The sequence below is a fragment of the Talaromyces proteolyticus genome (genome assembly GCF_021365285.1).
Source record: "Talaromyces proteolyticus strain PMI_201 chromosome Unknown BGW36scaffold_4, whole genome shotgun sequence".
Classification (NCBI taxonomy): domain Eukaryota; kingdom Fungi; phylum Ascomycota; class Eurotiomycetes; order Eurotiales; family Trichocomaceae; genus Talaromyces; species Talaromyces proteolyticus.
The window spans coordinates 1,238,657-1,263,001 of NW_025764280.1; the positions used below are offsets into that span (position 1 = coordinate 1,238,657).

Sequence of the window (24,345 nt, forward strand, 5' to 3'; positions counted from 1 at the left end):
TCAATGTAAGACATCTATTTACAGGGAGCCCCGCTAGCTACTTCTTTCTTTCTTATTCTTTCCTGCACATCCTGGACAAATCATCGTCACTGTTTTCCTTACTAAAGCGGGCAGGCCCCTTATTAACGAACTACCTACTAGATCGTCCGACAATCTTAAACCCCTTCACACATGCTTCCACTTTCTCGCGTCCCTCGTTGAACACTGCTAGTAACCTTGACAAACTAGCACCATCGTCGCATTTGATACAATCATCCAGAAACGGGCTTGCTTTTGAGTCGAAGCGTTGCATCTCTCCGCTCTCCATTCATCGGTCTGTTCTGCATGCGGCATGACCCATTCCGCATCACAATTCCCCGGCGACACACGACAACCTTTCTGAACTCTTGCGTCGGATAAGCTGGTGCAAAAGAAAAAGAAAATCGAATCAAAAATATCGATATTCTTTTCACCGTCATCAATATTTCTCTTCGCCCAGCGTTCAATGTGTCCACATGCCAACGTGGTCGTCCCGTATTTTGAGCCCGTCGTCGCCGACTTCGAACCCTAGTCACGCGCGTGCTTCTCATCGCACCATTGATACCGATCGAAGCGCCGCCTTTGCTATTGATTACAATGTTCCCGTCCTTTCTACACCGCCAGGTCCGAATCGGTCCCATAGACGTTCCCTCAGCCAGCCGTTTCCCTCGCTGATACCCATGAATGCTAGGAAGGGCGAAAGAAAAGTAACAAAGGACGACTTTCTGGATTCGGACGATGACGATGACGATGGTGATGCAATATCATATGTACCTGAACCGAAATCACATAGTCCGAGGAAGGGGTGGACCCCAGCTGAGGATGTGGTCAGTGGCAAGTGTATGACATGCAGTTCGGCGGTTCGATGGCCTAAAGACCGTAAAGTCTTTAGGTGTACTATTTGCTTGACGGTCAATGATTTGGAGCCTTGTTTGACTACCAATGATCATAAAATAGATGATGGCAGACCACCCACGCCTCCTCCCAAAGATGGATCTTTCGAACCAAAACTACCAGGTATGTTGATATTTACCCGGCGTTGTCTATAGGATGTGTTCTCATATTACTTTAGCTACTCCATTATCTGTCGAAAAAACGAAGGAAATAATCGACAATTGCCTGCTGGAGTTTCTACAGCGTCGTTTGGCTGGAGATCAAGGGCAGCAGTTTTCCCTTGTGGAACCATCGTTTCGCCAGATCAACCACCCTCAACAAGGCAACCCCGGACCTCTGAAACAAGGAAAGACAGCTTCCCACAACCACGACGAGAGAAAACATAATGCGGGTCTCTTAGGACCTTTAAATACCATGACGCACGGAAACGAGCGAGTTGTGAGGCTTCGGTCTAGTTCCGATACCCCGCCTATACGACGAAATGGCCGCTCGCCGCAAGGTCAAGATCGCTCGCCTCGTGGTGGCACAAACACAAGAAATTTAGAACAAAGGTCTAGGTCTGAAACTCGGCCATTGATCTTCCGGCAGCTAGAGGACTACATAATCAAGTCGTTCACAGGCTGCGACTGTCTTAATAACTCATTTCTGACACCAGGTCCGACGCGGAGAACCGTGAGCGAAGGCATTTATACAAGGAGCCATGCGGATATGTCAATTCTCACTGCTTCGCATGATGCCCCGGAGTTTGAGCTCGATCCCAAAATGTTACTTTTGGGTGATATTGCCGAGAATTCTTCGTGGTGGGTTGGTGGCAGACCCCGTCGTCATGAGATACAAGATGCTACAGTGCCAGGCAGACCTGGTCCTCGCACATCAAGGTCCCGTGTAAACTCAAAGTCTCCACGAATTGACTGGGATGGCGTCGTTGAATGGTATCAACTGATTTTAAACGCAGGCGAATCATGGAGAGATTTCTGGTCTACATTGACCAAGAATGAGCTGATTCTCAAGGAACTGAAGCCGGAACTTGCCAAGATGATTGATAGAGAGATCGCGGAGGCGCGTGTTCACGCTCAAAGGACATTGCTGAAAGCGACTGAAAATCTTCTGAAACGCCCTCGTCGTCCATTACCTCGTCCTGAATCGGCTAGATTTCTGCTGATATTACTGGAAAACCCATTCCTGGCATCTAAAAGCACACCAACGACGCGAAACCTCAGCCCAAGTGGCGCGAATAATGATCTCGTGTCGATTCGTAATTTTAGCAGACCGCGCGAGACTGGGGATCGACGAGAGACATCTGGTTCAGCCCCATCAAAGCCCAGGGGCCTTTCTGATCATTCTGGCATTGTAAAAAGGATTTTGGGTCTTGTCTCCAACCTTCCGGATGATTGTCATCGTTACTTTGTCGGCTGGTTCGCTCGTTATTCTCATGGTCAATATGAAAGATTTGTTAGTCTTGTTGGCCGGTTTCTTACCTATCGATTAACTCGACAGCGTGGCCGCCAACGCAGCGGATATGTGCAGCCAACCAATGGGCTTGTCCCCAACCTTCCAGGAGATATCGAAACTTCCCATGCCCAGCTTCATGCAGTGCTCAGTGGGTTATCTTCAGACCAAGGAAGCGAGGGAAATAAGAAACTCAAAGTTTACACGGAAGATTGGCAGATACGGGCAGCTGCTAGGGTGATGGCATTGCTGTTTGCAGCAAACAATGCCAATGTCTCTCGAAGGCGTGATGCCAGCAATCAAAATACCCCGGTGACATATTTTTCGCAGGATAGAGAAAAATCAGTATTGCCTTTGAACTTTTTTTATAACACTCTCCTAGACTATTCAGATCTGGTATCCGATTTCGAGTCATGGGAGTCACGGACTGCAAAGTTTTCGTTCTGTCAATATCCATTTTTGTTGAGCATTTCTGCGAAAAGCCGTATTCTAGAGCATGATGCTCGTCGCCAAATGACGATCAAGGCACGAGAGGCGTTCTTGGACAGTATCCTCCGACACAAGGATGTCAGTCAATATTTGAACCTCAAAGTTCGTCGAGATTGTTTGGTTGAAGATAGTCTCAGAGGTGTCAGCGAAGTAGTTGGTGCTGGACAAGAGGAGATCAAAAAGAGCTTGCGTATCGAGTTTGTTGGCGAAGAAGGAGTCGATGCAGGCGGTCTTCGCAAGGAGTGGTTTCTACTGCTTGTTAGAGAGGTTTTTGACCCTAATCATGGTTCGTGTTCCTAAACATGGAAAATTATAACTTCATCGCGATGCTTACTGTTATTCAGGTCTATTTGTTTACGACGAAGACTCGCAATTTTGCTACTTCAACCCTTTTTGCTTTGAATCTTCGGAACAATTTTTCCTGGTTGGAGTCCTTCTTGGACTCGCAATCTACAATTCGACCATTCTAGACATTGCGTTACCACCGTTTGCCTTTAAGAAGCTCCTCGCGGCTGCATCACCTGCAAACATGCCAGCAACAACACCAAAACAACCCCATACTTGCACCTTGGATGACCTCGCTGAATACCGGCCAACGCTAGCAAAGGGACTCCGGGCACTCTTAGAATATGACGGCAACGTACAGGAGACGTTTTGCTATGACTTTGTTGCACGCGTAGATCGCTATGGTCAACATGTCGAGGTTCCTCTTTGCTCCGGGGGCGAGAAACGGCCGGTGACGAACTCGAATCGACAGCAATTCGTCAACCTGTACGTCCATTACCTCCTCGACACTTCCGTTCAAAAACAATTCGAACCGTTCAAGCGAGGATTCTACACCGTCTGTGGCGGAAACGCATTCTCCCTCTTCCGACCCGAAGAAATCGAGCTCATGGTCCGAGGCTCCGATGAGCCTCTTGACGTCCCCACACTCCGTGCCGTAGCCACGTATGAGAACTGGCCGACCAAGGACGCCGCCGCAGAATCAGATCCCGTCGTGACTTGGTTCTGGGAGTTCTTCGCCCGTTCCAAGCCATCCGATCAGAGAAAACTTTTGTCGTTCGTCACCGGCAGCGACCGCATTCCTGCCACTGGTGCTGCCAGTCTGAGTATCAGATTGGCTTGTCTTGGGGAAGACTGTCCTCGCTATCCAATTGCACATACGTGTTTCAATAAATTGGGCCTGTTCCGGTACGCCACTAGAAAGAAGTTTGAGCAGAAGTTGTGGGGTGCGATATTCAATAGTGAGGGTTTTGGACTGCGGTAGTAATGCACGTCTATCCACTTTTCCCACTTCGCCGCCTTCGAGGAGAGCGAGGAAGGCTCGCGTCATCAGATACGTGCCTTTAACATTGATCTCCCACATAAACCACCAGGACGACGGGTCTGTCCCAGCAAGGGGAAACTATTCCCCTGGCATTATTCACCAAGATATCGAGACGACCGAAGTTTTCCCCTGTTTCGGACAACGCTCTGGTGACGCTTTTCTCATCGGAAATGTGGACGCTGAGCTTGAGGACCTGAAGTGCTGGATGGCCAGCTTGAACTGCTTCTTGCATAATCTCCTTCTCCACGCCGTCTTGAGAAGATCGGGATCCGATAGCAATGGCCACCGCGCCAACTTCAGCAGATGATATAGCAGTGACTCAGCCGATACCCCTAGACGCTCCGGTAATCAGAATTGTACAACCACTTTGATTGCACTTGGCTGCGGTGGTAGGTGGGTATTTGTCATGGTGTATGATACTAGTATAGACAGCCCCTGTACAGTATTTTACGAATAAGTACCGAATACAAGAAACACAATATTCTGCTGCATTTTGAAAGAAACATATAAGAACGCAACCTCCATGGTTTATATGAGTCAGTTATCATCAGTTAGTTACAATTTGTTCAACTTGAGTCTTGAAGGATATATGTATATCTAATCCTTTAATATACCATAGATCAAGACCACCATAATTGACTATCTCGGTAACCCCGTCCTCAACCATCCCACAGAAGATGATACAATTCAACTGCACTGTCAAGGATTAAGAGGTCTATGGTTCCATTCATTGGACGATCTAACCGATTCGTTTTCGACCCGGTTAATCTGCAATAATCGCCAGACAAAGAAAAAAAGCACTGATAAAGCAACTGGCCGGACATAAGCATGGACTTAAATATGACAGCGCCATATGTGCATCCGATTGCGTAAGGGGTTACACAAACCAAGTGATGCGGACTAATTTCTGGGTTAAGTGGTTAGTTAGAGGTTATCAACTCAGGACCTGCCATGACAGGTGATCAAGTGAACTTTGATAATACCAGTGTCTTTGCCACAGCTCGAATAGTAACGCTTTTGCTGCGTTTTTGGGAGAAAAAGTAAATAATAAAAATATCGAAAGGGAGGTTGAATATGAATATTTCGAATACCGTGTTCTGCCACGATGCCTCCTTTGGGCCGACAGTCTACAGTAAAGACTGTCACCGGGTTGATTTTTCTTTACTCTTTGAAGATGCCATATTTGCAATTCTTCCTACGACTTTCTTTCTCCTTGTTAGTCCCATCCGATTCATTCAGCTTTATCGGAGAGCCCCCAAAGCGCGGTGCAGTTCGACTACTAGACACCTCACTAAATCGGTATGCGAAATAAGCCGTCCTCTAGCCAGTTGTCAAATGCATCGGCTGAAAGAAATCAATTTTTGTCGTAGATAGTAATTCTCGTGTACTGCGCATTGAAATTGGCATTTCTCGTTCTGCGGATCCGCAGTCACACCACCACGCCTCGCTCCGTCCTCACCGTCGCCGCAGCGTCTTTGGATTTTGCTTCCGCTGTTGCGGTCGGCTTATTATCTTATTGTGAACAGGTGAAAAGTGCCCGACCGGCTCCTTTAATCACGACTTTCCTGTCTTTGACCTCGTTGTTAGACGGCGCCAGAACTCGGACGGAATGGCTGATAAGCGGGTCGTCATCGACAATCCCTTCAATATTCTCCGCCTCTCTTGCCACAAAAGTATTGCTTCTTTTGCTCGAGTCGCTTTCAAAAGGTCATGATTTGCTGCAACCGCTGAACAGGAATTATACGACAGAAGAAACGGCGGGGATATTCAGCCTCAGTTGTTTTGCATGGATCATTCCGCTGGTCATCAAAGGATATCGACATCATTTGTCAATCGATGACTTATATCCTGTCAATCATGACATAGCCGCTGCAACGGTGGCCGCGCAGCTGAAAAATGCATGGCAGTCCAGTGAGTCTTTTAATTTGTGAGGGGGCGCTGCCACTGAGGGAGCGCAACTCGTTGACGGTCAACACAGGCAAGAAGAATAAATCCTATTCCCTTTTCTTGGCCACTGCACGAGCACTATGGGTTCCATTATGTCTTCCAATGATCCCTCAGTTTTTTTTGGTGGCTTTCAATCTCATGCAGCCTCTTTTGATTAACAATGCTGTCGACTTTGTCGAGAATCCGAGGGATAAACCAGCTGTTTTTGGATACGGTCTTATTGGCGCTATGGGATTGACATATCTAGGTATTGCTGTATGGAAAGATATTCCCTCCTCCTTCAGAAATATGTTTCTCCTTTTTTTAACACATTTTCTCACTAACTTGCATAGATAGCAACTGCATGGTATCAGTATCTCACTGCAAAAACCCTTGCAAAGATCCGCGCAGCACTCATCGGCCTAACCTACCAGTCTATGCTAGAAATGAATCAAAGCGTTGACAGCATGATATCATCTTCTGTCGTAAGTTTGATCAACGTCGACGTCGATAGAATCATCAACGCTCTTCAGTGGGTTATTGGTATTGCACCCGATGCGATTCAAGTCGGACTCGCCGTGTGGCTTTTGCAAATTCATCTAGGCGCAATCTGTGTGGCCCCAGTCTTGGTTGTTTTGGGTCAGTCAGACAGTTCTTGAATATTCTTTATGGGAGAGAAAAAAAAGGGTTTTGAGCAATACTAAAATTTTTGGCCGTCCCATAATAGCATCCGCTCTTGCATCTGGTCAAATTGGCAAACTCGTCCGGCCCAGGCAACGATTGTGGATGCAGGCAATCGAGACCAGAACGGGGGCGACATCGGAAGTGCTGGGTTCAATGAAGGGAGTCAAAATGCTTGGACTGAGCTCTAAAATTGGGAATAATATTCAAGAGTTGAGAGAAGAGGAGCTTCGAATTTCTAAACGGTTTAGACAGGTTCAAATCAGCAATATCATCGTGGGTACGTTGATGATGTCATCCACTTCTCCAGACCTTTAATCATAATAACGAGACTTTATTTCTCCTTTTTTTTGGTAGGAAATTCACCTCGCCTGTTATCACCAATCATTACGTTCATCGCGTTCGGTATTGTCGTTAAAACGTCTGGAAACAAGACTCCAGACACTGCCACCATATTCTCGGCCTTGTCGCTTTTGTCCATTCTCATTGACCCGGTCAATGAACTAGTCGCTATTGGCCCGAACCTTGCCATGGCTTTGGATTGCTTTAATCGTATACAGGAATATGTCACGCAAGAAAAGCGCGTCGATTATCGAGATTTCTCGTGTTATCGTGACGACAATAACAGCACTGACGCTAACCCAGCCCCAAAAAGAAAGAACGAAATAGGAGCAAAAGGAGCTGCCGCTCTGTCGACCCTAGAGGAGGAGCCCACCGCCGGAACGGAAATACAACTGATCAACGTCGATGTTGGCTGGGCTAGAAAGACACTAACTCTGCAAAACCTTTCACTTACCATAGATCCATTATCCCTGAATATCGTAATTGGAGACGTCGGCAGCGGGAAATCGACTTTTCTCAAACTATTGCTCGGAGAGGTGATGATACTCAAAGGATCAGTGAGGTTGGGAACCGATGAGATTGCCTATTGTGATCAGACGGCATTTGTGAGAAACCAAAGCATCCGCGAAAACATCGTCGGACCGCTCAACTACGATTCAGAATGGTATAGCACCTGCATCAAGGCATGTGCTCTCGATGTGGATATCCAGACCATGCCACAAATGGATAGCACTGTCGTTGGAAGCAAAGGCATCGCCTTGAGTGGAGGACAGAAACAACGTATTGTATGTTTTGACTCTCCTTTTTTCACTCGATGTTATCTAATTGATATAAACGTTTGTAAAAGACTTTGGCACGGGCGGCCTATGCTCGGAAGAAAATAATCCTGCTCGACGACGTACTTGCGGGCTTGGATGCTATAACTGAGCGTCATTGTTTCCATAATTTGCTTGGCGAAAATGGCATTTTTAGACGCCACACGGCTACGGTTATATATGTAACACACTCTGGTTAGTCTCTAATATGGAGAAGGAATGTTCGAACCTTCTTTGCTGACTGTGGAGGACTTTCAGTAAAATGGCTTCCATACGCCGATAAGATTATTGCACTTGGACCGAAAGGCAACTTGCAACAGATGGGAACATATCAAGAGCTGGTTTCCAAAGCTGGCTATGTCCAGGATCTCAAGTTGAAGACCAGTGACCATGTTCCAGAGTCGGAAATTAGTTTGACAAAGGACCAAATTGATCAGCATGAATTCAGACAAGAACAAACCGACAAGGCTGTAGGACTAGTGAATGAAACCGAAGATCAAGATCAAAACAACAGTATCCGCAGCAATCCGTCTTCTATTCTATTTTATATTGGCTCCATGGGATGGATAAGATTTCTGAGTTTTGTTCTTCTGGTCGGTGTTGAGGTTGCCACGAATGCAATGCAGTGTGAGTTTCCTTACCCTCGAAATCAAAATAGTATTTGCTCATATCAATTGCCTTCTTAGCAATATGGCTCAGCTGGTGGACTGACGCAAATCAAAAACATCCAAATTCGAATCTTGGGAGGTGGATGGGCGTGTACGCTGCATTTGGTCTCTTGTCTTTATGCTTTCTTGGCATGAGCGGAGCGTACGTTCATTCTCTATTATTTTCCAAGATATGAACAGACACATACTTATTAATGCAAAGGTATCTCCTGATATTGATCATCCCAAAGTCTTCCAACAGATTACATTGGAATGTCTTGCGGTGTACGATGATGTATAGTTGACCACCTCGCTCTTTGATCTCATAGTGAGGGCTTATCCTTTTATCATGACATATAGGGCCCCAATTACTTTCTTTTCAAAAAAAAACACTGGATCAATCCTGAATCTGTGCGCTGAATAAATCCTCCGAAAGGCAACAAAATTCGCTAACAGGTTCATAGATTTAGTCAGGACATGACTCTAATCGACATGCAATTACCAATCGCCTTGATACTTGCCACTGGAAGTCAGTAAAAAGAGGAATCTATTTTCCATCCCCTTTACTAAGGAACACACCTAGGCTTCGGCAACTCCATTTCCGGCGTTGTCCTCACTTCAGTAGCCACTAGCTACATGGCAATATCCATACCCTTCCTCGTGATAACGCTTTGCTGTCTTCAAAGGGTCTACCTGCAAACCTCACGACAGATTCGTGCCCTGGACCTCGAGGCCAAATCACCGCTGCTTGAACACTTTCTCGAATCCCTCGAAGGTTCAATGAGCATCCACGCTTTCTCATGGACACACCACCTCATCTCCGAGAATTTTCACCGGCTGGACCAATCCCAAAAACCTTTTTATCTGCTTCTGTGTATTCAACGCTGGTTAGGCTTTGTGTTAAATTGTATCATTGTCATACTGGCAATCGTTCTCATGGCGGTAACTGTTGCTCTGCGGGACCGGATCAACCCGGGCCTTTTAGGCGTGGCAATGGTAAGCGTGGTCAATTTGGGACAGACTCTTTCGTCGTTTATCACGTATTGGACTACATTAGAGACTTCTCTTACTGCAATCAGCCGGATTAAAAGATATATTAACGAGACTCCTTCGGAAGAGCTAAAACAACTACCACAAGATTGGCCATCTGAGTTAAGTATCGAATTTCAGCACGTATCAGTCTCGTTCCAGTAAGTTTCTATAACCCCACGTAATCAGAGTGAATTCAATCAAGCTAATTGACCTGCGAAAAGCCCCACTGGCAAGAGCGTGCTAACAGACATCAACCTCTCTATCCCCAGCGGCCAATGTATCGCAATCTGCGGCCGCTCTGGATCCGGCAAGTCAACCCTAATCGCGTGCCTCGCTGGTCTTCTGCGACCAAACCAAGGCTGCATCCGAATCGGGCAACATGTTATATCCAATAGTTCGCAACAAGAAATTTGCCAGCGACTGATCACTGCTATAACCCAAGAAGCCTGGTTTATGCCACGAGGTTGCGACGACACGGTGCGTGACAACCTGGATCCGTTCGGACAAGTTCAGAACGACGAAGAGATTTATCGTGTATTGGAGAAAACGGGACTGAGAGAGCAAATTGATCGTATGGGAGGGTTGCAGGCTCGGTTAAAGCAAGACGGAGACGGAATGTTGTCGATGGGGCAAACCCAGCTGTTTTGCCTTGCCCGTGCGATGCTCAGCAGGAGAAGCGGGAAGATATTAATTATGGACGAAGCTATGAGCAGGTTCGATACTCTCCAGACATTCATGCTGTGCACATGCTGATGATAAACGTAAGTGTCGACTACAAAACGGAAACCACAATACTCTCGTTACTTCGAACCGAGTTTGCAGGCTGGACTATTATCGCCATTGTGCATCGTCTGCGGTTCATTCCAAAATATTTTGATCGCGTACTAGTCCTGCACCAAGGACGAGTGGTCGAGTGTGATACTCCACAATGTCTTTTGGCTGATTCTTCCTCGTTCTTAAGGAAGATGACTGAAGGGGAACAACTAGAGCATGGTGGTCAAGAGTAATCAATCATGTCATGCAATTGATCTTTGAATAATATAATTCATAAAAGACAAGGAGCAAAAATTAATTCATTATCATTTGTGATATTCGCTCCGCAATAATGATTAAATTGAGGATAACAAAAATCATGTGAGGCCAGGGATGACCAATACGAGCCAGTAGTCGGCGACTCGGGGAGGTCATTCCATACCCTGAACTCTACATGAGCATACTATGGAAATGTGTAAAGACACCATAGTTTTATCGGCGAAGATAGCGTAGCCGATCGGCGACTTCTTCTTACTAAGCCCCCGGAAACGATGCCCAATAATCAATTTGGAGGACTCCTGAAGGCAACGGGCAAGATTTCCGAGCGAAGCCCTTAACGGCCCAACCTCGTGAATCCCGGATAGTCATCATGATATCAGGAATCAACAGAATGGAATACCAATTGATACTCGGGGTTTTTCGTTAAATGGCTTTAATTTCTGCGAATAAATTCACTTGCGATAGTAGGTTGGAGAAATTTACTCCGTTTTCAAGATGATGTCACTTCGACGAGCCTCTATTAATACTATTCTATCCCAAGAAGTCCTGTGAAGAAACAGTACTCAAAAATACCAGAGGGAAAACTAGACAGAGAGTCAAAGCGCAACCCTGAACTTATTGTATCCCCCTTCCATTTTGCTTGATCTCTGCTCTTACTAATGTCTGTTTGTTCAAACTTCTAGCTCCTTTTCTTTTGGATGACTGGTAGTTTGTATACATCGGCTGGCACCATTTGGGCCTTCCCACCTCGTCAGTCAGCCAAAGAAAAGTTGACGTCGCGAAGATGCCATGGGAGGTGGATCAAAGTTAAGCGGAATGGAAATTTTTCGAATCTCGATATCCGCATGACCCAAAATTTAGGCACAAAGTGACCTATTTATCGGGTATCAAAGGACATAGGAATCAAAATATTTATATCAATAATGAACCCTAACTCTCAGAACAATAAGATCACGTGTTTGTGAGCAGTTAGGGCAATTGCTATTAGTGCTATTGTTATTTCCCGATTCGGACCAGTCTCGGGGACGCTGTGGGTCCGCCAGCGAAGCCCGCCAAGCATCTCAGCTCGGCGACAATATCTATTAAACCAACCACTGCGAAGAGATACGTAAATTCGGCGACCTCTCTGCACTCAGACTACTCAGCCGCAGCCAGAATGGAGATGCCTTTAAAAAGAGGCTGCGGTTGAGGCTGGTGATACCGTCGTGCTACTCTCTCTCCAATGTCAATTTCCTCAACTACCTGTCTTGGAGAATAGAGCACAATGGGTCGATCTTCGTCTTCAAATAATGGTTTTGTTGGGAAAAATCACGATCCTGAAATGGGGGGAATTGAGCCGACAAGTTTGATCAATGATGTCGTTCAGAACTATGCCTGGAGGAACATGAACGTCCAAGTCAAAGACCGCGTGACTGGCGACGCGTTGTCCATTCTTGCTGATACCAATGGAATTGTCCATGCCGGCGAAATTATTGCCATCATGGGCCCTAGTGGCTCAGGCAAAACAACTCTCTTAAATGCGATTGCCCACCGTGCAGCCGCAGCGAAAGCGACAACGACTGGTGATCGCTTGGCAAACGGCCAGGTGGCAAACCTGCAGCGGATTCGAGACTTGTCCAGTTATGTCGAGCAGGATGATGCTCTTATTGGTAGCTTGACTGTTCGGGAGACGGTCGATTTTGCTGCTGGTCTGTCTTTGCCAAGGTGAGAAATATGTGCTTGAAAAGATCGTTAGAGGAAAAAGCGCATTTGCTAATGGCCTGTTTTGCGAACAGTTCGTTCTCGAAGACAGCGAGGTTAAGAAGAGTCGACGATCTCATCGCAAGCTTTGGATTGCAGGATCAGTCACAGACAATTGTTGGAACACCAATCAAAAAAGGTCTCAGCGGTGGACAGAAGAAACGGCTGGGTGTTTGTAGTCGACTAGTCACCGACCCCAAGATTCTCTTTCTTGACGAACCGACCAGTGGCTTGGATTCAACACTCAGCTATGAGGTGATGAATTATATCAAGAAGATTGGCCGGGAAAATAACGTAAGGTATCCGAGGTTTACACGAACGGCGAGTTAATAGAAGCCAGCTTATTATCATTGCTTCGATTCATCAACCATCGACGGCCACTTTCACTCTATTCGACAAATTATTTCTCCTATCTCGAGGCAAGACATGCTACTTCGGTTCGATCTCAGAAGCGCGAGGGTACTTCGACCGGATTGGATACACAATGCCCTCGGAGGTCAACCCAGCTGAATTCTTCCTGGACCTAATCAACACAGATCTAGTCAAAGAAGGAGACGATGTTGTCGCTCGTGTGAAGGACATCACTGCCAAATGGCTCGAATCTAGCGAAGCAGCAAATATAAACCAAGAAATCGACGCTGTTGTCGCGAAAGCACATGTGCCAGGATCTTCAGTCCCCCAGCTTTCAAGCATCAAAGTTCAAAAGCCCGACAGCTGGACAATTCCGTTGGTGCTTCTGCAACGCTCATGGATCAAATCGTATCGCGATATCGTGGCTTACGGCATTCGAATCATCATGTACCTAGGCTTAGCCATTTTGATGGGCACAGTTTTCCTGCGATTTAGTCCTACTCAGGAGTACATCCAATCGTACATCAACGCTATTTTTTTCAGCTCTGCCTTTATGTCCTTCATGGCGGTAGCATATGTGCCTGCTTACCTGGAAGACCAAGCTACCTTCGTCAAGGAACGAGCAAACGGCATCGTCGGCCCATTCTCCTTCATGTTATCCAACTTCATCATCGGCTTACCATTTTTGTTCCTCATAACTCTGCTTTTCTCTGTAGTGGAATACTGGCTGACTGGGTTTCGAGCAAGCGGCACTGGATTCATGACTTTCATCATGTGGCTCTTCTTGGATCTGGTTGCAGCTGAGTCCTTGGTCGTACTAGTATCCTCGGTTTTTCCGGTATTTGTCGTGGCTCTAGCAGTCACTGCGTTTTCAAATGGGCTATGGATGTGCGTGAATGGATTCTTAGTACCCATCACAATTTTGAATGTGTTCTGGAAGTACGTCTTTCACTACATTGACTACCAGGCATATGTCTTCCAAGGCATGATGGTCAATGAATTCAAATACCGCACGTACTCATGCGCTACGAGTGGGGAGGGTCAGTATCAGTGCTCATACCCGAGTAGTTTGAACTCCGGAGGGCTGGTTGCTGGAGTCGATGTGCTGAGGACGTACGACATTAACCCTAATGTGCAGGGGATGTGGGTGGGCATTATGGTTGCAATTATTGCAGTGTATCGCTTGCTTGGCTACCTGGCGTTACGGTTCAAGCTCTAATTTGTTACTGAGCAAGGATTCTTTTCTGTTTCTTTTCATTAATAGAAGAAGGTGGTTTGGGTCTTGACTCTTGAAGACTAGGAGTGATTACATATGAGGACTATAAAAACAAGTGATATAACTACTTACGTAGAGAATGATTTAATTGGCAACTTTAAAAAAAATCCCAACAATTTACCTGAATGTTTGTTCAATAAAGTTGCTGAGAATTGCACGGCGTGGGACAGCCAAAAGCAAAATCTAATTTTCCAGTCCCATGACCCTCACAAAATCAATCAGTATTATTGACTGATTGATCGATCAATCCACTGGTTTCTACAGGGGTAAACGTAAACGTACATGAGCTCGGAGTCCAAACGCCTCCAAGTTCTACACCGCCGATCTCATCATACCTCTACCTCAAATGAAACTAAAATAATTGTTATAATGAGCGCGTTCGACAAGACTACATGCAGGCTCGGCCGCCGTCTCCTTGCATATCGGTGCCATTGTTGGTGCAAATCCGGGGTTGGCTTTGCAAACTAGAGACCAGTCTCCTCACGTGGACCGATTTTATTTTTTTTTGATTTATTGATTTTTCTTTCTTGTTCTGATTGGTGTGGCGGTGGCATTTATGCACGCCATGAAATACTAGTATTAATGTAGGGCGGTGTCAGATCGGTTTCTTATACGGTATTAGGGGTTTGGGTTAGGATGTGTGTTGGATAGCTGGAGTATCTTGAATTCCAGGATTAAACCCACCAAAAAGAAACACCGGTGGGTGGCTGGAGCCAGCCCAAATTGAAGATTGGATTATCCCGTATACTAGACATGTCCCAGCAAGTGTAGGCAAACAGCAGCACTCGCGAGCTTACATGCGGTATGACATCTCACACCGAGAGCCACTTGCGGACGCTTCAGTAGCATTGTCGAAGCAAATAGAAAGAAATAAAGTAATATAATATTAATATAATTTATGCTAGTGCGGTGTTGACCTCATCGATTCCTTTGATTCCGCCCGCCAGCCCGCTATACAAATACCTCAGCTCCCCTCACGCCACCAACTGCCCTTTCTCTCCTCTTTTCTTTCCCCTTCCATGTTCCCTTCAGTCTTCTTTCTCCATACTCGCTTCTCTTCACAGGCCCTGCAATACCTGTCTATCTGGTCTATTTTAACAGCCCGCACAAGTAAGTAATACAGAGACTGACCCCACCCTGCCCTGTCTGAGCCATGCTGCCCTGTCCACCGAGAAGCGGGGAAACGGAAAAAACCCGCCTAGTCAGAGTCGCATTAATTAATTGTCTCTGACGTCGTTGTGTTGCCCATCCAGGTTTTCCTCGCCCGTTAGCAGTTGCAGTCGAGCATTTTCTGTCGCCCAAAATTCTCAAAACTCAAATCGCAGTTCCAGCAAAATGGCGTCTTTACCCAAGACAATGAAGGCTCTCCAGTGCGTATTTTCCGTATTCTCCCTCTTTGCTGCGTCAATTGATCGCCTGTTTTGGTGGAGATCCGATGTGGGGTACGCATGCCTTGCTCACTCGCGTGGTTGTCCAGGTACGAGAAGCCAGAGACCTTCGGTATCGTCGAGATTCCTCTCCCTACCCTGCGTGAAAACGATGTCTTGGTATGTTGCTTTGGTGTTAACTAGCGAAATAAAAGATGATTGACGTGCGGTGTAGATCAAAGTAAAGGCGTGCGGTGTGTGCGGTACGGATTTGCACATTCACGAGGGCGAGTTCCTTGCCAAGGTAGGCAGAAAATATTAAATTAATCTTGTATCCACCGATGCTAACGTATTTTCTTCAGTTCCCTCTTGTCCCTGGTAAGTTGTGTCAGATAAACCCAGGGCCGCTCACTGTAGCACTAAGACAATGTTCCAGGACACGAGACTGTCGGCGTTGTCGCCGCCGTAGGCCCCAAGGTCAAGGGCTTCGACATTGGTGATCGCGTGGTTGCGGATAACTCTGAACTTTGCGGAGAATGCTTTTACTGCCGCCGTGGCGAGGAGCTCCTTTGCGAGCACTTCGAGGCTCACGGTGTCACCATGAATGGTGGTTTTGCTGAGTACTGCGCCTATCCTGGTATTTCTCCACACACGACGCACTATCTCAAACACAGCTAATCAGAAACAGCTGGCCGTGTTTTCAAGATCAAAAACCTCAGCGATGTTGACGCGACTCTCTTGGAACCTGCCTCCTGCGCTGCCCACGGTCTGGACAAAATCGCGCCCAAGATGGGCTCATCCGTGCTCATGTTCGGAGCCGGTCCTACCGGCCTGGTTCTCTCTCAAATGTTGCGTCAGAATGGCGGTTGCCACGTCGTTGTCGCTGCCCCGGAGGGCCTCAAGATGGACTTGGCCAAGAGGCTAGGCGCTGGTGACGAATACATCTCTCTGTCCCGGACCAACCCGAGCGTTCAATTCGAGAAAATCAAGGCCGAGAACCCGTATGGGTTCGACATTGTCGTTGAGGCTACCGGTAGTGTGAAGATTCTCGAGGACGCTATCAACTACGTCCGTCGCGGCGGTAAGCTCGTCGTGTACGGCGTCTATGCGAACAAGGACCGTGTCAGCTGGCCTCCTTCCAAAATCTGTAAGTCAATCGCTGCCTGGCTATACTGATTGCAGTTTTGATACTGACGTTGATTGACAGTTGGCGATGAAATCACCATCCTCGGATCCTTCTCTGAGACCTACAAGTTCCCTGCCGCCATCGATTACCTGGACCGCGGCAAGGTCAAGGTTGACGGTATCGTCAACAAGACCTTCAAGCTGGAGCAATGGGCCGAGTGTCTCGAGGCGATGCGCAACAAGAGCGCCATCAAGGCCGCCATCACTTTTGACTGACATTCATAAGTCCTTTTGGCTTCGTGCAAGGCCTGGAGAGCTGGCCATCTTCACCGCCGTATATTGTGACTGTTCGATATTTCGTAATTAATGTGATCACGAGGAAAGAATTTTTGAATTGACACTAAATTAAATTCCTGGCATAGAGTAAGCTTATATAAATACCGCGAGCAGTGGACTGAGGACCTTGATGGTCATGACGGTAGTTTCGGCATTGCGTCATCCTCGGTCGTCCTTTCCATATATTTCAATATGCTATGCGTTATGGCACTGTCTGCTAGTATGCATATTAATCCTACAATAGTATCAACGGATCGGAGTATTCGGCTTGATTGGGGAAGAGTACTCACATATAGAATAATGATATTCTTAACAAAATATTAATTGATGTGGGCAGCTGTACTCGGCTACTAATCGTGGTGGTGAGCGTGTTGTACTACTAGTACTGCTGTCCATTCCGTCCCCACAACATCTCCAGGCCCGATTCTAGATGCCATCGTCAAAGCTTCTTCCTACACACACATCAACACGCACCCAACCGATTCCCCATGGTCAAACCGCTCACATTCAAGGGCGACAAACGGCCCAAAAAGCGCAAACACCGTGACGAAGACTACACCGAGCGCGACCATGATTCAAAAGCCTCAAGCCTAGTTCCCACCACGGCCACCGCAGCAGCAAACGACTATGCGGCCGACGAGCAAAGCTGGGTATCTGCCGATATTCCCACTGATATTAATGGACCAGTCATTTTCGTACTACCCTCATCACCGCCAACGTGTATTGCGTGCGATGCCAATGGCAAGGTTTTTGCGAGCCAGCTGGAGAACGTGATCGAGAACGAGCCGAGTACAGCGGAACCGCATGATGTGCGACAAGTCTGGGTTGCAACACGGGTTGCTGGGACGGAGGGTTTTGGTTTCAAGGGGCATCATGGCCGGTATGTTTGATTCTCGGCGATAGAAATAAGACATATTGTGCACATTGATTAATCTTGATGCAAGGTACCTGAGTTGCGACAAATTCGGCATTCTGAGCGCCACTGCCTCCGCCATATCTCCCTTCGAGTCCTTCATTGCCATCCAAGCGCATGATACACCGGGCATGTTTGCGTTCCAGACTCGCGGCGGCGAGAGCGAGACGGATTCGTTTGTGGCTATACAAGAGGACGGTGATGAGACCACGAAGAATAAGAAAGCGACCAGTGTTGTGGAGATTCGCGGTGATGCATCGAGTATATCGTTTGAATCGACCCTGCGCGTTCGTATGCAAGCTCGATTCAAGCCAAAATTAAAGGCTTCAAAGGAGACTAAAGCCAAGGAGAAAATTTCGAGGAGGGAGCTTGAAGCTGCTGTGGGGAGGAGGTTAGATGATGACGAAATTAAGAGACTGAAGAGAGCTCGGAAGGAAGGAAATTATTATGAGGAGATCCTGGATGTGCGGGTTAAGGGCAAGCACGATAAATTTGCTTCGTGAGGGCTGGGTACTACAGATATTCAAGCAAAAACCGCGGTGGAAAAGCTAATCGTTCTATGCGAACATGATATGGAAGCATTCCGACTAAGTACAGGAGCATCTTGAAGCATATTTACCTGAAAAACTAGCATGGGCCCATATAAAGGGACGTCCTTCGAGAACGCGTTAGGTGAGAGGGGGTGACAGCTACCTGGAAGTGTTTCAACACGAAAGTGACTGCCTTCGAGAACGCATAATTGGGTATCTCCGAACTAGATGGGCAACATTGGAGCCCTGAGGATAGAAATCTACCAAATATTTGTACGATGGTTGAATAATTCGTATCTCATTCTCATAAATAGCATAACTATTACCATGAATACATTGAACTTCATATGAATGATATGCTTCACAATTCAGTTTCCTCCTCTGTGTGGTTGTTACCAGCAGACACCATTGCAATCTCATTCCATGCTTCGTAAGTTCCAGTTCGAGCAGCACGGTAAGCCCGAAGACGATTGATACTGGCTTTATTTTTAGTACCTGGTTGGCCTTCTATAACTTCTTCGTGTTTGCTGTCTTCCGACTCCAGCATAGATGCAGAGATGGATAGCTGACTTTCAGCATTCCGTATATCCACCACATTAGAGTGGCTTTCTTCGCGAGCTGATGCCGTATCTGCAAAATCAGCGACAAAGGGTTCCTGGCTCAAGGCTTGAGAATTATTCGTCGCATATGAATTCTGAGTATACTCATCGACAACGTCGTCGAAATCACAAGGAAGGGGCCCGATTTGGAAGAGGACTTTATCACCCATTGCCTGCAAATGATGTCTGGCATCACGCATCAAAGTGTATCTCGCCCTCTTATTCTCCCGTTCTAATCTGTCACCCTCAGTTTCACGCATGTGTTTGTCATGCACAAACCGCTTTCCGGAACAGAATTGGCCGAAGAGACTTTCCATAGAAACCGAATCGTTCCAAGTCTTGGAATCGACTGTGCAAGGAAAGACATCTCTCGGTTTGAAGGCAGACACAAGTTCACAAAGCTCGGCATAGGAAGAGTGCCGAGAATAAGGGAATGTCTGATAATCTATTTAGCATGTGAAGTAAAAAGGGAGATACTGATACGTACAATTGTTTGTGCCTCTTCTAGATTTTCAAGTGGCTTATCACGAAATTTACTGATCATAGAAATCAAATCTTTGAGGGTCACATCGGCATCTTCAGTTAGGCCAAACTCGTCCAGTGAAAGTGATCTCTTTCCTGATTCGAAGGCAGATCGTAAGGTCTCCCTAGTCTGCGAAATAACCTGTTCATTGCCAATCTGTGCGGTTAGTAGTTCCTCAAGCTTTTGCAATGCCATCTCATCTGGCAATTCCAGTTCATGGATCTGATACAAATCCCCCTTTCCACCTCCGGCCCCGGCTTCAGGAATGGCTGCTCCGCATCTATCTCGAGTAATGACGGGAATGATGAAGATGGATTTGCCTGACTTAATACTGGAGCAAAACGCCCCGGGCTCACAGCTATGAATTCTCACAATCTCATCGGATGTCAAACAGCCAGGTATAAATTCATTCCCTAGCTGAAAGCCACAGAGGAAAGTAGCTGCATCAAGCCCAGGCATGCTGTGAGACTGGATGGCCAGGGACTTGTACAGGCCATATTGATACCGATCAACGTGAATCTAGATGAAATTAGAAAATGAGATTCCAATAATTGAACCACGGTGGCCACCGTACCTTGGAATTGAGAGTGGTAGATAGGGCTTGCCAGACTTCTTCGTATCCAAAAGTCCAGGCTCTTAGATAGAAGACAGTCTCTTCTGGATACCTTTTCACTTTCTCCAAGAGCTCTCGAATCCCTTCTGATTTAGAGGGAAATGTTCGGTATATATGCGATTTGATCGCAAATGTAGTATCGAGGTAGATTGTATCCAGTGTTTTCAAACCACACGTGTAAGGAAGGAGCACTGGGTGTCTGGTTAAAGAGTTTACCCACCAGGTTTCGCCTATATCTTTTGGTTAGTAAACCATTAAACCATCTAAAACAACTCTGTCCGTATGAAGATTTCTATCATGGGGCACAGGGAAAGCCAGCTAGCCCTACCTCGAATATCTCCGGTGTATAGTACAGCATTCTTCTTGTCCTCAATTAAGAACATCACTGCACCTGCACAGTGATTGGCGTCGAACAGCGTTACCCGAATGCGTTGCAAGGGGGTAAGCTCGATCTCAGTGGGAGTATTCAATGGTATTGGCCTCTATCACCGAGATCATTAAGCTGGCACATTTCTTTAGAGGTAGATATACCCACCAGCAGCTTTGCCAGGTGCCCATAATGCTGCTTTCTAGACTCGAGGATGCCTTTTGAGAAGTTCATGCGATGCGGGTATTTCTCAATTCGTAGCAGCAGCTGGATTCGCAAAATATACTCAGCGAAGTTCAGCTTGATGAGATCGTCACCTACCTCTTTCGTCACAGCAGAGCAGTAAACGAACGGCGAGCGCAGAGACTCCAAGCCCAGCAAATGATCGCTGTGGACATGGCTGAGGAAGCAAGCGAGTGGCGCTGGCTTGTCGGGCACTCTGCGAAAGTAATCGACTGCGCCGTAGAAGCTTAGCACGAGAGTCCTGAAGCGCACTCCTCCCACTACACGAGAGTCACTTACTCCTTATAGAAGGGAATTCTAAATAGGATATCAGCGAACGAGATTCCACACGAAGAGGCAACAGGATCAACACACCGGAAACGATGCCATTGAACGTCGACATGGCTGGGCGTCTACTCTATGGGGAACAGAACGCATGCTGGATGCAGCGACAGGACGACAAGGGCTGTCTTCGACCAGAAGGAACGACCGGGCCTCTGCTGCTGCCTTTCTGGGCCAGCAGGTTGGTGCCTGCCTACCGAACGCCAAGCTCCACTCGGGTAGGTGCCTGCAAGCCATATTTTTCGGGTGTGTAAATGATAGAAAGGAGTTTTAAAAAAAAGCCACCCCTGCGGGGGGTCGAACCCCGAACCTCAAGATTAAAACTGCTCTACAGTTAGTTAACGCTGGGCTGTTGGGGATTAGGGTACTTGCGTCTTGCGCGCTAGCCAATTGTGCCACAGAGGTTGTGAATGATGTCATGGAAATAAGTGAATTTAGATATTTCGCCTCACATAAAAAAAGAAATTATAGCCGCTTCTTTATAAAAGTGAAAAAAATAGATGTGCATCTGGCTGGCACGCACTTATATTCAGATTATTATCTTTGTGTCTGCTCTAGAGACATGCGGAATCCTTCAGGATTTGTTACACAATAGCCATGTTGACATAGAAAACTAGTAAAAAGATTGGTATTTTTTTCTTTCTTGGTAATCTGTCTGTGAGAAATCGCCGACTCTCTGCTATCACAGGCGGTTCTAACTGACGGACATCGTCCAAGAACGTTCTTCCCTCCATCATTGGCCGTCGTTTCGCCTCATTCCGATCCAACTAAGCGAATTTTGACCTCGCAACCTGAGAAACTTCAAGCCAGCCAGCGTGCGACGTGTTAGTACGATTAAATTCTGCCGGTGGCCACAGCAAGCGCTGATATGATTAGCCTGGGCTTTGGCTGTTCTGCAGCAGCGGGGCCGGGCGAGAAGCGGCTGGGCTGCGATCACTGAAGGAATGGAATCATGCCACTGGCCGATGAGCTGCAGCAGAACGATGGATGCGCTGGTCATTTGCAACTTGTTCGTCAGCGTGCCTGTTGTCATCGCATCGCATCGACTTCAAAAGGCGCCTGCGCCCCAACTCCCGTTTTCTTTTCGTCCTCGTTCCTTTTTTCTCGCTTCTTCTCGTGCGTAGACACCGTTGGATGATTATTAGGATTTATTACTATTACTGTTACTGTTATTATTATTATTCTTATGCTAGTAAAATCCACGGGATCGCCGACTAATCGCATCTGCCGGCGTTCCTGGAGCTAAGCCGCCGCCGACCCTACTACGTTGCGATCAGTGCCACTCCTCCGCACTTGCTATCATTGGGCTTCCGGCTGACTTCATTCAATCAGCCCACAAACCTGCACTGCATATACGGAGGCGTCCGCGAGCCATCATTCGTTTACATTATTTGCCATCATCTGCGGCTTTCTTTCCTGCTTTTTTCTTCTCTTGCCATTCCGCCACCACCCCTCTCTTTCTCATTGCACCCCCCTCGTGTGGTGCCTCAAAGTCCACCGAGTCCATGCGCAGGCTGCCCTTTTCGACAATCTCCATTTTCGCTTAAAATAGATTGCTGGAACCTTCGAAATTGCATCAGAAGACGAAGACGAACGGATCACGATTCGAGGATCTACAGCGCGCAAGTTGTATACGCAGAAGCAGCAGGCAAGGTCCTTGGGGCTAATCCTTACAGTCTGTCGCACATTTCGGCAACATCGTTCTTTGAGGGATGATAACCAAGACTTAAACCGTACAAGGAGGAAAATACCATTTACCGGGTTTCAGATTCACTCGCGGGCATCCGCTTCTTTGTCATAATTTACTACCAGTCAATTTACCCCTCCGCTTTGGCTAGTAGACCCGTCATACTTACAGTCACAGTCAACATCACCTCTCTTTTCCTTTTCCCTATCCCATTCCGCTTTCTATCCTCGAATACGGTGCTACCCTCGCATCCACGATGCATAAACCACCGATTGCGGAAGCCGTACACAAGGCTCTCTTTCCACGACCAAGATCAAATGACCCGCAGTCTTTTTCCGCCCACATCACACGCAATCTGGTCCCCGAAGTTCGATTGGAGACTTCCATGTTTTACGGCTCTCTAGACTGTATTGAAGCACAGTACCCGGGTCTTGACTATTCCTACGCCCCGCATCGAATGAGATTGAGTCGTTTTCCATTTCATCACAAACTGTTTCGAGTATTCGATGAATTGGGTCTCACTGAGGCCGAAATTGCTTCGCTATGTCGTTGGGAGGGTACGAAATCTGCGCGGGAACGGTACGAGAAGGAAGAAGGCGTCAAAGTCCGCGACACTACCGCTGATACGGTCCGTCTTGCCACCCCTCCGCCTCCTCCTTCGGCACGATTCTCTTCAGAGGACCGGACACAGTCATCCGCAAGGGAATCTTCCACACTGAATGGAAATGTCGTCAATGACCTGCTTCCGATGATTACGACCCATCCAGACGAAGAAGAGGAAGAGGAGGAATCGAGCGACGAAGAAATAGAGAGCTACGGCCTGCAACTAAACCAGCGTCTCTTGTATGCAACAGCTGCTCGGGAACGTGGTGCCAACGTTCCTTTAGATGAACAGTGGGAACAGTGGCTCAAAGAAGCTGTTGAACGAGGCAACTATTCGGACATGCTCAACGCGATTCGCACAGGTCAGCCGTTGGGGGACACGTTCAGCAACCCTTCCTCTCCCATACCCCCAAGCAATACGGCCTTGTTAAGCCAACTTGCGCTCTCTGCCCGACAATCTGTGAACATGGCAGTGGCACATTCCAACCAACCACTAAGCCATTCATCAAATAACACATCTGGGACCGCACGATGACACAGTGCGATGTGACGGGGCTCGAACTTCACAATCTGATCCTTCCTATGTCCCTTCTGCGGTTTATTTTCACTTACTCTCACGATATGCATATGTGGCGCTGTTTCATTTTTTATGCCTCTTTCTCACTATATAAGTGACTCTCGGTGTTAGCGAGATGCATATTCCTGTTTACATCTTTTCCTTAGCCAGCAACCCACCATTTCTTTGCTTTCTTAATCATAGACTCAATCATTCCTTGTTTTCTTGATTTATCGTGTGCACAGGAATAATACCCTTGCAATTCTGCCAGCTCATGCAAGTCCTCTGATTCAGTCTATTGTTCTATGCTCAAATGCAGGCATATTGAGTATTCTATTCTCACATTTGCTATCTCAAAAGGCGCTTATATCAGATATTTATTCTTACAAATCGAATGTTGTGCCTGGTATTATGCTCCAATCCCAGAAATAAACATCCAAGTATCGTAAGTAGAAAATGCACTTCTGTATTGCATCTCTATACATATCAAATAATATATAGTTAGTTATACACGTACAGATTGCTGCTCCGCCGCCCCACCCA

At 47.0% G+C, this 24,345-nt stretch overlaps 8 protein-coding genes and 1 non-coding gene across 9 annotated transcripts; 6 read left to right on the top strand and 3 right to left on the bottom strand.

Annotated features, from left to right (window-relative positions):
• Positions 1 to 494: 494 nt before the first annotated feature.
• BGW36DRAFT_292789 (uncharacterized protein) lies at positions 495 to 4,117 on the top strand (the record flags this gene model as incomplete). The annotated part of the gene is made up of 3 exons (XM_046210934.1): positions 495 to 1,035; positions 1,091 to 3,136; positions 3,195 to 4,117. 3 exons carry the CDS (start codon positions 495 to 497, stop codon positions 4,115 to 4,117), a joined length of 3,510 nt encoding a protein of 1,169 aa, XP_046074241.1.
• A 39-nt stretch (positions 4,118 to 4,156) lies between these two features.
• On the bottom strand, positions 4,157 to 4,719 carry BGW36DRAFT_130725 (uncharacterized protein). Its single transcript, XM_046209358.1, has one exon. The coding sequence runs from the start codon at positions 4,407 to 4,409 to the stop codon at positions 4,197 to 4,199; it is 213 nt and encodes a 70-aa protein (XP_046074242.1). The 5' UTR covers positions 4,410 to 4,719; the 3' UTR covers positions 4,157 to 4,196.
• Positions 4,720 to 5,251: 532 nt separating this feature from the next.
• Positions 5,252 to 10,627, top strand: BGW36DRAFT_291345 (putative multidrug resistance protein; the record flags this gene model as incomplete). Its single annotated transcript, XM_046210834.1, has 16 exons — positions 5,252 to 5,492; positions 5,648 to 6,088; positions 6,156 to 6,379; positions 6,457 to 6,746; positions 6,831 to 6,949; positions 7,005 to 7,064; positions 7,142 to 7,911; positions 7,974 to 8,136; positions 8,200 to 8,568; positions 8,628 to 8,751; positions 8,812 to 8,883; positions 8,949 to 8,999; positions 9,053 to 9,117; positions 9,172 to 9,778; positions 9,842 to 10,333; positions 10,387 to 10,627. The coding sequence occupies 16 exons, from the start codon at positions 5,252 to 5,254 to the stop codon at positions 10,625 to 10,627; spliced, it is 4,329 nt and encodes a 1,442-aa protein (XP_046074243.1).
• A 1,093-nt stretch (positions 10,628 to 11,720) lies between these two features.
• On the top strand, positions 11,721 to 14,241 carry BGW36DRAFT_130741 (putative ATP-binding cassette transporter). The gene is made up of 3 exons (XM_046209359.1): positions 11,721 to 12,356; positions 12,428 to 12,686; positions 12,733 to 14,241. The coding sequence occupies exons 1-3, from the start codon at positions 11,917 to 11,919 to the stop codon at positions 13,960 to 13,962; spliced, it is 1,929 nt and encodes a 642-aa protein (XP_046074244.1). The 5' UTR covers positions 11,721 to 11,916; the 3' UTR covers positions 13,963 to 14,241.
• Positions 14,242 to 14,880: 639 nt separating this feature from the next.
• On the top strand, positions 14,881 to 17,245 carry BGW36DRAFT_374372 (putative alcohol dehydrogenase). The gene is made up of 8 exons (XM_046215669.1): positions 14,881 to 15,129; positions 15,273 to 15,389; positions 15,497 to 15,566; positions 15,622 to 15,690; positions 15,749 to 15,764; positions 15,823 to 16,023; positions 16,075 to 16,533; positions 16,594 to 17,245. The coding sequence occupies exons 2-8, from the start codon at positions 15,355 to 15,357 to the stop codon at positions 16,785 to 16,787; spliced, it is 1,044 nt and encodes a 347-aa protein (XP_046074245.1). The 5' UTR covers positions 14,881 to 15,129; positions 15,273 to 15,354; the 3' UTR covers positions 16,788 to 17,245.
• BGW36DRAFT_374374 (FRG1-like family-domain-containing protein) lies at positions 17,246 to 18,626 on the top strand. The gene is made up of 2 exons (XM_046215670.1): positions 17,246 to 17,727; positions 17,792 to 18,626. The coding sequence occupies exons 1-2, from the start codon at positions 17,336 to 17,338 to the stop codon at positions 18,261 to 18,263; spliced, it is 864 nt and encodes a 287-aa protein (XP_046074246.1). The 5' UTR covers positions 17,246 to 17,335; the 3' UTR covers positions 18,264 to 18,626.
• Positions 18,627 to 21,349, bottom strand: BGW36DRAFT_316518 (putative DNA repair protein). Its single transcript, XM_046212564.1, has 8 exons — positions 21,329 to 21,349; positions 20,990 to 21,279; positions 20,915 to 20,932; positions 20,561 to 20,847; positions 20,354 to 20,507; positions 19,987 to 20,255; positions 19,377 to 19,931; positions 18,627 to 19,326 (listed from the first exon to the last, which is right to left on the bottom strand). The coding sequence occupies exons 2-8, from the start codon at positions 21,015 to 21,017 to the stop codon at positions 18,652 to 18,654; spliced, it is 1,986 nt and encodes a 661-aa protein (XP_046074247.1). The 5' UTR covers positions 21,018 to 21,279; positions 21,329 to 21,349; the 3' UTR covers positions 18,627 to 18,651.
• Positions 21,239 to 21,361, bottom strand: BGW36DRAFT_t24. Its single transcript has one exon. It is a non-coding gene; the product is annotated as a tRNA-Leu (tRNA).
• A 1,538-nt stretch (positions 21,362 to 22,899) lies between these two features.
• BGW36DRAFT_292653 (uncharacterized protein) lies at positions 22,900 to 23,781 on the top strand (the record flags this gene model as incomplete). The annotated part of the gene is made up of 1 exon (XM_046210925.1): positions 22,900 to 23,781. One exon carries the CDS (start codon positions 22,900 to 22,902, stop codon positions 23,779 to 23,781), a length of 882 nt encoding a protein of 293 aa, XP_046074248.1.
• Positions 23,782 to 24,345: the final 564 nt, after the last annotated feature.